Source organism: Dendropsophus ebraccatus, chromosome 7 (assembly GCF_027789765.1).
Source record: "Dendropsophus ebraccatus isolate aDenEbr1 chromosome 7, aDenEbr1.pat, whole genome shotgun sequence".
Lineage (NCBI taxonomy): Eukaryota > Metazoa > Chordata > Amphibia > Anura > Hylidae > Dendropsophus > Dendropsophus ebraccatus.
Genome location: NC_091460.1, coordinates 103,368,340 through 103,381,166, shown reverse-complemented (window position 1 = coordinate 103,381,166; position 12,827 = coordinate 103,368,340). Strand labels below are relative to the sequence as shown.

The 12,827-nt window shown below is 42.4% G+C and overlaps 1 protein-coding gene across 1 annotated transcript in view; it reads left to right on the top strand.

Moving 5' to 3' along the window:
* The first annotated feature begins 319 nt into the window (after positions 1 to 319).
* The window catches only part of PRAG1 (PEAK1 related, kinase-activating pseudokinase 1), a 32,415-nt gene continuing 19,907 nt past the window's right edge, over positions 320 to 12,827 (top strand). The window contains exons 1-2 of the mRNA XM_069978055.1: positions 320 to 468; positions 11,809 to 12,220. Of these exons, the coding sequence (XP_069834156.1) occupies positions 11,882 to 12,220 (339 nt within the window). The 5' untranslated portion in view covers positions 320 to 468; positions 11,809 to 11,881. The remainder of the gene's footprint in view (positions 469 to 11,808; positions 12,221 to 12,827) is intronic.

Sequence of the window (12,827 nt, the reverse complement as noted above, 5' to 3'; positions counted from 1 at the left end):
AACACAGTGACTGTGGGTCCAGAGCGTCACTCCAAACTGCAGACACGTAACAAATAGTTACTAGCAGAATGTAATATATAGGAATTCTACAGGTCGCTCTTGTGCCTTCTGCATCTGCTCGTCATTTTTCACTAAATCGCTGTAGCTGCGAGCACTGAAATAGTTAAGGCAGACAAAAGTAACAATCCATGCCCTGTGGGTGGAGAGCATGGACTAAAGAGAGAGCTGGAGGACTAATCCAACACACACACAGCTCCACCCTAGTGTCTCCACCTCTGTCCCAGACCATCCTCCTCCTCCTCACTCCAGTAGTAACTTTGCTGCCTGCTGACTGTGTGCACAGAGCTGCTCAGCCCTGACTGTGTGACTGGCACAGCTAGCACCATTCATCCTCCAGCATCCTACCCATCTAGTCATCCTTGGATTATTATATATCACCATCAGCCCCAACAGGAGCCACTATCTCAGGTAATGATATAACTATGTAGCACATGTTAGACCCTATATCTCTTGCATGCACCATACTAGGAGTTCCCCTCTGCAGTCAAAAAAAAGTTTTCATTGTGTTCAGACTTTGGGGACTTGCCTGGGCAAATTTCACTTTCTTACCTTCTAAATAGTAATGTTTCCCACCCCTTCCCCCAGGCTTGTGACAGCAGTGAAAGGGTTATGGGGCAGGTTTGCTGTCTGTCCCCGGGGATAGGAGCAACAAGTCATGGTTGAGACTTTTTAGTTTTGCATTTCAGCCCAAAACAGAGTTTTCTTTTGTTAAGGGGGCACTTTTGTTATGGCCCTATTCCACGGAACGATTATCATTCATTTTCGGACGATATCGACCGCTACGGACGATAATCGTTCCGTGGAATAGAGTGCAACGATCAGCCGACATCGTTCATGTCGGCTGATCGTTGCAGTCGCTTGTTTTTCAACATGTTGAAAAACAAGCGACTGATATAGCAGCGATCTGCTGCCGTCGCTCCGCTGAATAGGAGCATCGGCAGCAGACGCTGCTATATCCTATGGGCTGCCCGGACGATCAGCGATCCCCGGGCAGCCCCCCCGCAGCTCCCCGCCGCCCCTCCCGCACTCACCCGCTCGCTGCAGCCGCGTTGAATAGCGGCGGCAGCGAGCGGCGAACGAGGAGCAAACGAGCGCGAATAGCGCTCGTTTGCTCCTCTAAAACGGCCCGTGGAATAGGGCCATTAGGCGATCCCGGGGATGTATTTTACACTCAGGATCCTGTTTAACAGGACAGGTAAATTCTGAGAAAGTAAGGACTATGGCTGGGATAAGATCTCTAGAGACTAGACAGATCCTGATCAGCAAACTCTTAAAGGGTTTATGATGAAAGGTGCACTTAGCCCAATGTGAGGCTGTGCCGGAGGTGTTTGCTCACCTGTCTATATACACATGGCTACATTTACAGAGATGTAACCAGATCTTGGAGTTGGGATCCTATGGGAAATCTTTATATCTGTACTGGGAAGGCATGCAGGGGCCCTGACCTGTGAACTTGAAGAGTCATGTATTATTAATGTATTGAATGGTGACCAGGAAAGACCTTGACACTTCTCCTAGTAGGACTCTAGACTCTTTCCTGGCTATTATCATTGGTTATGGAATGCCTCGACTTCCTATTTGGTGGACAAGTCAACGATTTTTATGGATTTATTGCTGTAATAAATGTTCCTACTGCCACATTCCAGGGCATCATGGGAATCCCCCCCCCCTTTCATTGTCAATGGCTTGCAAATTTTTTGTTGAACAATAGGTTAGGGGTATTAGCATGTACTTATTCGCTTATATTGCTGCTCAGGTAATCAGACTGTAAGGGGCAATAATCCATCTGTTGCATTGCTTTGCATTACAATCTGAGTACAGGAGAGGTCCCAGGACCGTCAATACCTAGTAATGTGAAGCTCAGTTGATTCATGTTACCCAAGGTGCCATTTAGTGGCCTGACAGTTTTCAGATCCAAATGTTGTTGCTGGATGGCAATGTTATTTTAGATACTCTTTTTACAAGCATGGCCATGAGAACACAATATTAGGATATGTATCAATTGAATGATATTTTTCAATATTAAACAAAATTATGAAAAAAATTGTATGTGCGCACACACTGCTTTTGGGAACATGTCCTTTTTTTTTTACCCCCCCCCCCCCTTCAATTTAACCACGTCACAAGCATTTAACTAATTTTCTGTTCCTTTTATGTTACTCATTAAAGACTTTGTGGATAGTGTGTGGGGGGAACAGAAGCTAAAACTTAAAATAAATGCTAAAAACAAGACTTAGGCTATGTTCTCACATAGTATATTTGATCAGTATTTTGCAACCAAAACCAGGAGTGGATTGAAAACATATAAACGCTATGTTCACTCACTGTTGAAATTTAGTGGATGGCCGCCATTTAATGGCAAATAATTGCCGTTATTTTAAAACAATGGTCGTTGTTTTGAAATAACAGACATTATTTGCCGGTAATTGATGGCCATCCACTAAATTTCAACAGTGTGGAGGATAGCCTTTCTGTGTTTTCTATCCACTCCTAGTTTTGGTTGCAAAATACTGAGCAAAAATACTGTGAGGGAACATAGCCTAAGGGGCATTCAAACATCCGCAAATTTGTGGACTTCACAGGCGGGAAAGGAGTGTAATCCAATCCATTGCATGCATTCTCCGTCCGTAGGTCTGCAAAATCTACGGACGTGTGAATGCAGCCGTATGGTCCGGACTAGAGCTCATCAGTAATTTTTGCAGAGCCATAAAACGGATTACGAATCTGTGAAACTAGTGTGAACAATCCAATAGAAATCAATGGGCCCTAAAATTGTCTGTAATTGGTGATACCCAATTACAGATAAACTTACAGAACATGTGAATGTAGCCTTAGGTCTCGCATCTGTAATTTCTGTCTGCAATTCATTTGATTGGCCCATTAAATTGATTGGCCCCTTTAAAACATTCGTAGGTGTAACAGGGCTGGAATCTGTGATGCAAAAAAAATACTGACAGGTCCTAGTAGGGATTGTAGTTGCAGTCACCAATAAATGGGTCCATGCAATTGCACACAGATGAACAACCAGTGTTGTCTGTAGCAACTATGGCAGCCCTACGGATGTGTGAACATGGTCTCATTCTTTCCTAATTCTCCAATCTTTAGAGTGTGTTCACATGTTCAGGTTTTTAATTGAATACAAAGCTTTAGAATACAATCCCTTTCTCTCCGCCTCTCAAGGCCCTATATTACACGAAATGATTATTGGCTGTGTTTGGCAGATAACAGTTGTTACGGCCAATAATCGTCTTGTGTAATAGAAGGCAACTATCAGCCGACATGAATGATGTCGGCTGATTGTCTGTCGTCAACATGTTGAAAGGCAAACGAATAAAGCCCCTATTACATGGGATTACCCCTATTACATGGTACATGCTGTCAGAGCTCGCTTGCTCCTCTTTCCCCCCTCCCCCCGGCTCTTACCTGCTCATAGCCGGCGCGTGTAATACCGCCGGCAGCGAGCTGGGAACGAGGATTGCTCCTCTGCATTGCCCTGTGTAATAGGGGCTTCAGTCTCTCTTCACACCTATTCCTTTTGTGTTTAGTGCGGTAGTGTGTCGCTAAGAAATTATTCACAAAATAACACACATTGCAAAGTTATACAACTTTGTAATGTATGTTATGTATGTGAATGTCCCCCTTCCCGCGTTCCCCCACCGTGGACCTGGAAGTGTAGTGCATTATACATACCTGATACGTTTCGACCCCCGTCCGCCGTCTTCTGACAGTGATGTAATCTTCGGGAGGCCGGCCGACCCGGTCCTGCCGACCCTCATGCCGCCCTCCCCCTCTGCCGCGTCATAACTATGCTCAGCCGCGATTGGCTGAGCACAGTTATGCTCAGCCAATCGCGGCTGAGCACAGTTATGACGCGGCAGAGGGGTGGCTGGCATTAGGGACGGCAGGAGCAGGACGGACGGCCGGCCTCCCAAAGATTACATCACTGTCAGAAGATGGCGGACGGGGGTCGACATGTATCAGGTATGTGTAATGCACTACACTTCCGGGTCCACGGGCGGGGTCGGGGAACACGAGAAGGGGGCTATTCACATACATAATATACATTACAAAGTTGTATAACTTTGTAATCTGTGTTATTTTGTGAATAATTTCTTAGCGCTGCACTACGCCTTTTAATAATTTTAATCAAAAACCTGAAAGTGTGTATATGGCCCCTCAGTATCCAGTCAGTTGTACTAGTTTACTAGTTGACCTATGCTCAGTGATCAGCTGTTTGTGATGACTAATTAGCCATTCTCCCTTAAGGCTAGGTTCACACTAAGCTGTAGTGTGCCATGCAGCCACTTCACAACAAAACAACATGAATATTCAAATTGCAGTGGGCTGGCTATGCTGTTTTTTCAAGTGAGATAAGTTGACGCAAACAAAATTGGACCATGACAGCATGGGAATCTGCTGTGAAGCCAGTTTCACACGTATCACATCGCAGTGGATTTTACATTGCGAGTTCAGAAGCGAAATGTGATGCGATATCTAGTACAGTCTTTTTCTATGGCTTTACATCCTAATTCCAATGCAAAAATGTAGCTTCCCGCTTAACCCACCACTGCCAGGCTAATACGTTACCTTCCCACACCCCTGCTTGCTTCTTTGGCTTCTGGCTCTCTGACATTCCCCCCCTGTAAATTGGTGGGTGCAGTGGGGCAGAGCTCTGATAAGCGGGATGCCAGGGAGCCACAGAAGCAAGCAGGGGCGTGGGAAGGTAACGTATTAGCCCGGCATCGGTGGGTTAAGTGGCAGTGGAATAAAAAATCGAGGATCTAAAGCCATAGAGAACGACAGTACTGGGTACAACAGATAGCGGTAAGAAGGGCTAATATTTGCACCTGGTACACAAGGAAGACATCTCTGGTTGATATACCATACCGGGTATCGCAACAGATTTAGCTGCGGAACGTTTGAAGCTGGCCTAAAACACACACAGTGCGTACTAGCTAGTTTATGAACAGTCTAAATGATGGAACCTCAATGAGAACAAATAGCTGGCCACAGAGCCTTCATCGAATCGATTTTGTGCTTCCAACCACCCACTAAGTTTGAGTACTGCTGATAACTAGTGTTGAACAAACTTGTCAAAAGTTCGGTTTTAGCAACATTCGTTCGAACCCGAACACTCAGCATTTGACTTCTGCTGGATGGAGAAGTTGGATGCAGCCCTAGAGAGTCCAGGGAAAACATAGGCTCTATGGTGGTATCCAATTTTGGCAGAAATTAGTAGTCAAATGTCAAGTGTTCAGTTTCGGACAAAGGTTGTCAAACCCAGACATTCGGCAAGTTTCCTTAAGACTATTGATATCCTGAGTTTGGAGCGAAGATGGTGCTTGACATGACGCAGAGACGTATATGGGAATCAGTACAACAGATAGCGGTAAGAAGGGTTAATCTTTGCACCTGGTACACAAGCAAGTCATCTCTGGTTGATATACCATTTTGGGGACGTGTATGACTATCTAATGGGGCCATGTGAACTGGGCGTTTCAGAAACGCTGGGGAAAACAACTTGCATGCCATAATGTGCAACATCACTCTGTGTCTCTCACTTCTTTATCATGAACCCCCATGAGATTCATACCATGAAGTGGTTTACATGACATCATGTCATCCTACCGTGTATGATCAGGTTTACGGGTAAACAAGGATATCTGTGCATTTGCCATCATGTAGTCATCTCATGCTAGACAAGTAGTATTACATCTTTTGGTTCCAACTGAAGAAAAACTATTTGAACTTTTTTAGGAGATTTAAAAAATCCTTAATAATCTTGAAATTTATTGGGATTCAGTTAAAGCTTTTACTTTAGAGCTCAATCACGTTTGCTTTGTTGGGAATCTTAGGCCTTGGCCTATTTCTGGTGTGGAATGCAGGATCACTCTAGAATGGGAATCTCCCCTCCGCTCCATAACAAAGGCAATGGTAGCTGACCATAAAGAAGTCAGGAATGTGAACTGATCGGGCCATACAGATAGGGCTTCACAGGAATTCCTGCCCTGTTTTCACAGCAAGCCAGTGTCCGAAATAAACCAGCCGTGTTTACTATAGGCTTCATATTAGGACTAATCTGTTAGTATCCTGGGAACACATTGAATAAAGCAAGAAAGCAAGATCTGTATGTTATATCATGTCTAAGCAATGGGTAATAGCAATAATATAGTATAATTGTCTATAGAGGTAGCAGACTGCAGTGTGTCAAAACTCCATATTCTACGTACTACGGTATATAAGAATTACACTTACACCATGTGTGCAGCGCATATGAAACATAATGCGGCTTAGAAGTAGCAGTCACATCTGGTTTCTGGTGCCTCTTTTACATAAGATGGCAGAAGGGCCCAGGAACCTCAAGATATATTTCTGGCATGTAGCACATCAAAAGAAGTATACAGAGATATACTATATATCAATGTGCTCTGTAACATGTTAACTGCAGATCAGACTGCATCTCCATTGTGACAGGTGCTCTTTAAAGTCTTGCCGAGATTTGCAGACATACCAAAAATTGCAGAGTCCAGCAGCACCAAAATAGTCTGTATGGCAATATAGCAATGAAGAGAAGATCCAATGGCAGCCAGATGAGTGCAAATCTTCAAAATTGTATTAGATATTCAAGTAGATGTGAGCTATGATTCAACCCAGCACAGTCTTTATATTCTTGTTGGACTCTTTTGAAGCATATGAGTCAGATTTGATTGATATCTAATCATGATGCCGTGTGAGACCCGATGCGATCAGTAACTTTTAACACGTCTGAAAAAGTTGCTGCAAATGACACTTGGAGGTATTAACACGTCTGTAATGCAGTCCGTGATTGTGTGCTTCTGTATTTTCCACAACGCACGGACCTCTGTCATAGAAATATAAAGATTCGTGCTGCAATTGTGGCTCTGTACTAGAACCTGTTTTTTTTGTTGTTGTTTGTTTTTAACCAAAAAAAAAAAAAGATGCGACACTCATTGAAGTTTCTTCTGTAAACCTTTAATCCATCACAGCAGTTGCGAGGACAGCGGTACGAGGGTGATGGAAGGTTCTGCGCACCTGAACATGTGCGCTTCCACACAACTCGCAAAAGGCCTCAAGCCTCCATCCCCACAGCTGCTGTGATGGATTAAAGGTTCACATCTTTACTCTTTTTGGTTCGAATTTTAAAGTTTTAAACAACGCAGTGCAGTACACTTTTCAGCATATCTTTGCACATTCCTATATTAGAACCATAAAAAGAATTTTTTTTAAAACAATCAATCTTAAAAATAAAAATAAAAAACACTCCTTAAACTGTATAGGTCAAATATATAGTGAACAGAGTCTTTAGTATTTTTATTACTGGAATCAGAATCTCGATTATTGCACTGGTTGTTTAACCGTTTTGGTGACTCAATGAGTCCCTCGGACTTTACCCCCTGAGGGACTGGTTCTTAAGGAATGTACAATGAATTGCTAATGATAAGGTCACATCTGTCATTTTCTTTAACCTTCTCTGGGAAAAAAAGAAATTCTCAAATTTTTTTACAGCTTTTTGTCAATTTCATACATTTTTAAGGAATTTATACACTGTAGGTAGATTACTCTCTAAAGCTGAGCCACTGAAAAGCTGGCCAACCAGAGCAAGAACACCTATTACATTCATCCAGCTTTCACCAACGCATTTTACGACAGGCTTTTCAGGAAAGTTAAACAATAAGTGCATTGCATGACAGCTTAGTTTTGGTGAAACAAGATAGTGCAGTCTCATGAATCGCAGGATTTAGTTGGTGACATGGAGTTAAATTCACAGTTTTGCTGATTGTTTGGGTTTTACCTCATTTCCTGAGGGTTTTTTTTTAACAACTGCTCCCCTGCCTTTTGTATGTTAAGGATCCTGCCACATGCACACAATAATAATACTGAATAATCCGGTGACTTCATTTTTTGGGTATAGTCTAACATAAATCCCAGACCTAAGATTTGTGTAAATATATTAGGCAAAATTCATCATAAATCTGACACTAATTGCAGCAGAAAACATTAAAGGAATGTGCAAAAGGAGTGCGGCTAAGAGGAGTTGTAATGTGTATAAATACAGTATTATTAAAGGAGAATTCGGGCAAAAACTAAAAATACCGTGCTGGCAGGGGGGTGAGGAAAGATAATAAAAAATCTATACTTACCCGCCCCCACAGCACTGCATCACAACTCGGGAAGCTCCCAGTCCTGCAGTGTCAAGACCTGGCTCAAGAATGCCCACTCAGCCAGTCAGTGACTGCGGCGGGACACGGCTACAGTCACTGACTGGCGCACTGGGCACTTCCCGCCAGGTTGTGATGGCAATGGAACATGAGAGAAACTGAATACCAAAGGATAAGAGTGAGGTGGTGGCTGTGACAGTGCTGCGGGGGCACATAGACAAGTCAATATAAATTCTTTATTATCTTCTTCCATTCCCTTGCCTCTACTGTATTTTTTAAGTTTGCACAAACTACTGATCCAAAGGAAGCAAACCAAGGGGTGACCTAAAGAAAAGAGTAGGGTCTAATATGTCTATCAAGATTGCTTGTTTGAGTCCCCGACGACGGCAAAGCAGAGCTGATCAGCAATGAAGGGGCAAACCACTTGAGTTTTCTGCACTTTTCATTTAGTGATCAGTAGATGTGTCACTATGAAACTGTTTTTAAATTTTACCTAGAGGTTGTACGGGGAGCAGAAAAACATTCATGCCTTCTGCTCCCTGGTGCTTACCTCCGCTATTACAATGTTTCTGAAGTGGGGGTTGGGTGTAGGCCCCAGTGATTGTGTGCGGATGTAACCATGCAATATCCAAAGGTTTTCTTATGAGACATTGGAACAGCAGAAGTAAGCACTGGGAAGCAGAAGGCATGAAATATTTTTCTGTTACTCATTCAACCCCATTAAAATCCCAATACATATAAGTAGAAGTAGTAGAAGCGGACCTGTCAAACTGTTCGGGTTTAGCAATATTCTCCAAATGCTTGGCATTTGATTCCCCGCGGTTGCAGAAGCAGGGAGTCCTGGAAAACATGGATACAGCCTATGGCTATGGCTATATCCATGTTCTCCTGGCAGCTTTAGGGCGGCATCCAACTTCTGCAGTCACTGGGAATCGAATGCCAAGCATTCAGGTTTGGAGAGCGCTGACGAAACTTCAGTTTAATAGTTCCTCTCAACACTACTGAGATCTGAGCACTACGACCCCCTTTAATTGCTATAACGAGGAAAGCCGGCCATCCATTCCTCCCTAGTCTGATCCCATGAATAAGTGATAATGTTATCTGCTGAAAACGGGGAAACTATTCTCACAAATGAAGTAGCATAGAAAGATGTTCCAGATCACAAGTGTCAGGTTCCTAAGCACTAGCAGACATTCAGATCTGTTTCTCTTATCTGATTTATTTGTTTTTAAGCTGTCACACAAGGATTGATCATGCAGTTCATTAGCAGATGTCTCAAGATGTATGTGACACATGACCCTAATGAATGGTGGTCGTAGTGTTTGTGATGCAGCGATAAGATTAGCTGCTTTGTTAAAAAATGCCATTATGACCTTTTTTGAATTAATTTATGTTACTTAGTTGGTAAATGTATAATAGATAACTTGTAAGCCACTGAGTTGTGTGGTTATAAAGTCTAAGGGCCCTATTACACGGCCCGATCACAACTGTAAACGAGTGCCAATCTGCTAGATCAGCGCTAGATCTGCTTTTCCCAGCATCCGGGGAGGAGCGGCAGTCAGGTAAATGGCAGCAGGCTGATGAGCGGATTGCAGAGATGATGGAGCGCTTAACTTTATTACTATAAATTCGCTCATCTCTACTGGCGTCATCCTTCATTATGATGCCAGGAGCTCTAAAACTGTTTAAATCTTTGTGCTACTGTACGGACACAGTGTCGGAGCCCCCGACATCATCATGAATGAACTCCTATATTCCGTAGCATATCAACCTAGTTGGCTAGGGTTGTCTAATGGCTCCGGTATATGTAAAGGTATATTATAGGTTCCTGACCATATTATTGGAGTTCATTAAAAAAAACCTTTTTTTTTTTTTTTTTTACAATTTTAGAAAACCTGCTACAGAAAAAGCCAGGAAACGGTGTGAACATTGTCTGAATGGCCAAGCACATGGGTTTTTGCAAGCCTTTATTCAGATGGATGTTATAGTCCCATAAATTTCTGCAACAAATCCGCTGCATGTGAATATACCCTAACAGTTACCACAAGGCAAAACCAATTGGTGCCTGATTTAAAGCGTGTAATTTCCAGATCAGTCAGTCTGGGGAGCTGTGAAATGGCAATGAACACTTTTGATATGGTAAATGTTCTAGGTGTCACTTTTAATTGTCATTGAGCTGAGAAAGGAAATGCATATTGCAAGAAGAGGATGAACAAGAGTTTTCTTTGTCACAGTGCACATGGGCAGGGAGTCTGCAGATTATACAGTCATGGCAGGAAAACGGATATCTCGCTGTATCACGATCCCTGGTTCGTGACAGTTGCAGACGTGATCACAGGGAGGATTCCTGCTTATACACCTTGCCAAATACTGACTAACAGACCTGTCAAGGGATACGTAGATTGTATTGGTGATTCACTACATTTCATTCAGGACATAGTTACTTCTGGTGGTGACCTAAGTGGAGTTATTGTACAGTCAGTGCTGGGTGAATCACCCTAATGGTTAATCTCTTTAAATCAAAGGTTCATTATGAACATTTTTTGCTGGATATAAATTTGATAGTCCATGGGAAGCACTATCAAATCAACTTATACAAGTTATAAAGATTTGTAAATGATTTCTGTTGTAAAATCTCAAGTCATCCAGTACTTATCTGGTGCTGTATGTCCTGCAGGAAGTGGTGTATTCTTTACAGTCTGACTCAGTGCTTTTTGCTGCCACCTCTGTCCATGAGAGGAACTGCCCAGAGCAGTAGCAAATCAATATAGAAAATCTCTCCTGCTCTGGACAGTTCCCAACATGGACAGAGATGGCATCAGAGAGAACTGTCAAACTGGAAAAAATACACCACTTCCTGCAGGACATACAGCAGCTCATAAGTACTGAAAGATTTTTAAATAGAAGTTAATTACAAATCTATATAACTTTCAGACTTTTTTTTTTTTTTTTTTTTTTTTTTAGTACCCCTCGTATATTCTCACCTGAAAAATCTGATGCAGAAAATTTATTGCAGATTTTGCTACCTTTTGGGTCAGCAGCAAATCTGCAATGCTGGAAGTTTTGCAAATATGCTGCAAACCCATTTGGGTCAGTGGGTACCAAAATCTACTGTGGATCTTCCACAGTGAGAAAATGGCAGTAGTTTATGTACATGGGAATATACTCTTTAAATAGGCACCGTCGTTTCCACTTTCCTCCAGAAACTGTGCGACTGTCAAGTTTGGATGTGTTTTGCAGCTCTATTCTGTTGAAGTCAATAGAGCTAAGTTGTAATACCACACACAACCTGAGGACAGAGTGGCGCTGTTTTTTGCAAGAAAGAAGCTGTGTCTTTTCTAATCTTGGATAACCCATCAGCTGCTTTAATGGAGTTTCCCTATTAAGGTCTTGTCGAGTTGGTGGTATTTTTATGGATTAAATACTGCATTGGTGAACATTGTCTAAAAGAGAAAATAGGTTTATATTCCAACGCAATTTTTTTTAAATGTATTCACCTATATGTTTTTCTTTTTTTCTATTTAAATTGCTTTATTAACACTCATCAATGTGATGGTTTCTCTTTCAGTTGCATAAAGAAGTCTCCCTTATTGTCCCGCACTTTGTGTGCACAAGATGAGAGCGGATATCCCGAACCTAACATGCAAAAAGCTATCACCGTGACTAATAAAGGCTCAAAGATGTCTGCCTGCAACGATTTTGTTGAACATATTTGGAAACCTGGATCTTGTAAAAATTGCTTTCACCCAAAGAGCGATCACCGAAAACGCCAAGCACCCTCCGATGGAAAAGTCGGAAACTTACCAGTTCTGCCAAGTCTTAATGGGATTAGGATCAAGCAGGAGAACACAAACCAAGATGATGACATTGTAATAGCTGCTCTGTATTCAAAGCCCACCATAGCAGTGAAGCCTACAATGATTACATCAGAGACTGCTGAGGAGTGGGCTGAGCTGGACCGCACGGAGACTCTCACTCAGGTAAGTTCTACTCAAAGCCAAGACCATATTAATACACGGTCATTAAATAAGCAGAGGTTATGCAAATAACATATTCAGGATTTATGTTATATAAGTTGGTAATATGGAGCAACAGTGTTCCTCCATGTGGCTCTAATCTTATATGAGGCCACACTGGGATGCTCCATTACATGCTTTATGCTTTTATGAGAAAAAAAGGATATGCAAAATAGGACTTACATAACTTAGACAAAGTGGTGTCCTTTCACCCCATCTAGGAGTCTTAGAACGATGACTGGGGATATATGTTAAGTATCTCTCCAAAAGGAAAGACTAGCCATCTGTAGAGCAGAGTGTTCACCTATCGACGTTGGTCGAAGGGATACTGGTTCTCCACAAGGAGAGTCCACCATGGAGAGGTGTGGAGATTTGAAGGCCATTGCTGTTCCAATGGAAATTTTAGGAAGAAAGGATGTGCAAAATAGTAGATGGGTAGTTTTTCCTTTTGGAGAGATGCTTGGCATATATCCCCCGTCAATGTTCTCAGACTCCTAGATGGAGTGAAAAATTGACTTGAAGGGACACTACTTTGCCTAAGTGGTGTGAGAGCTATTTAGCATATCCTTTC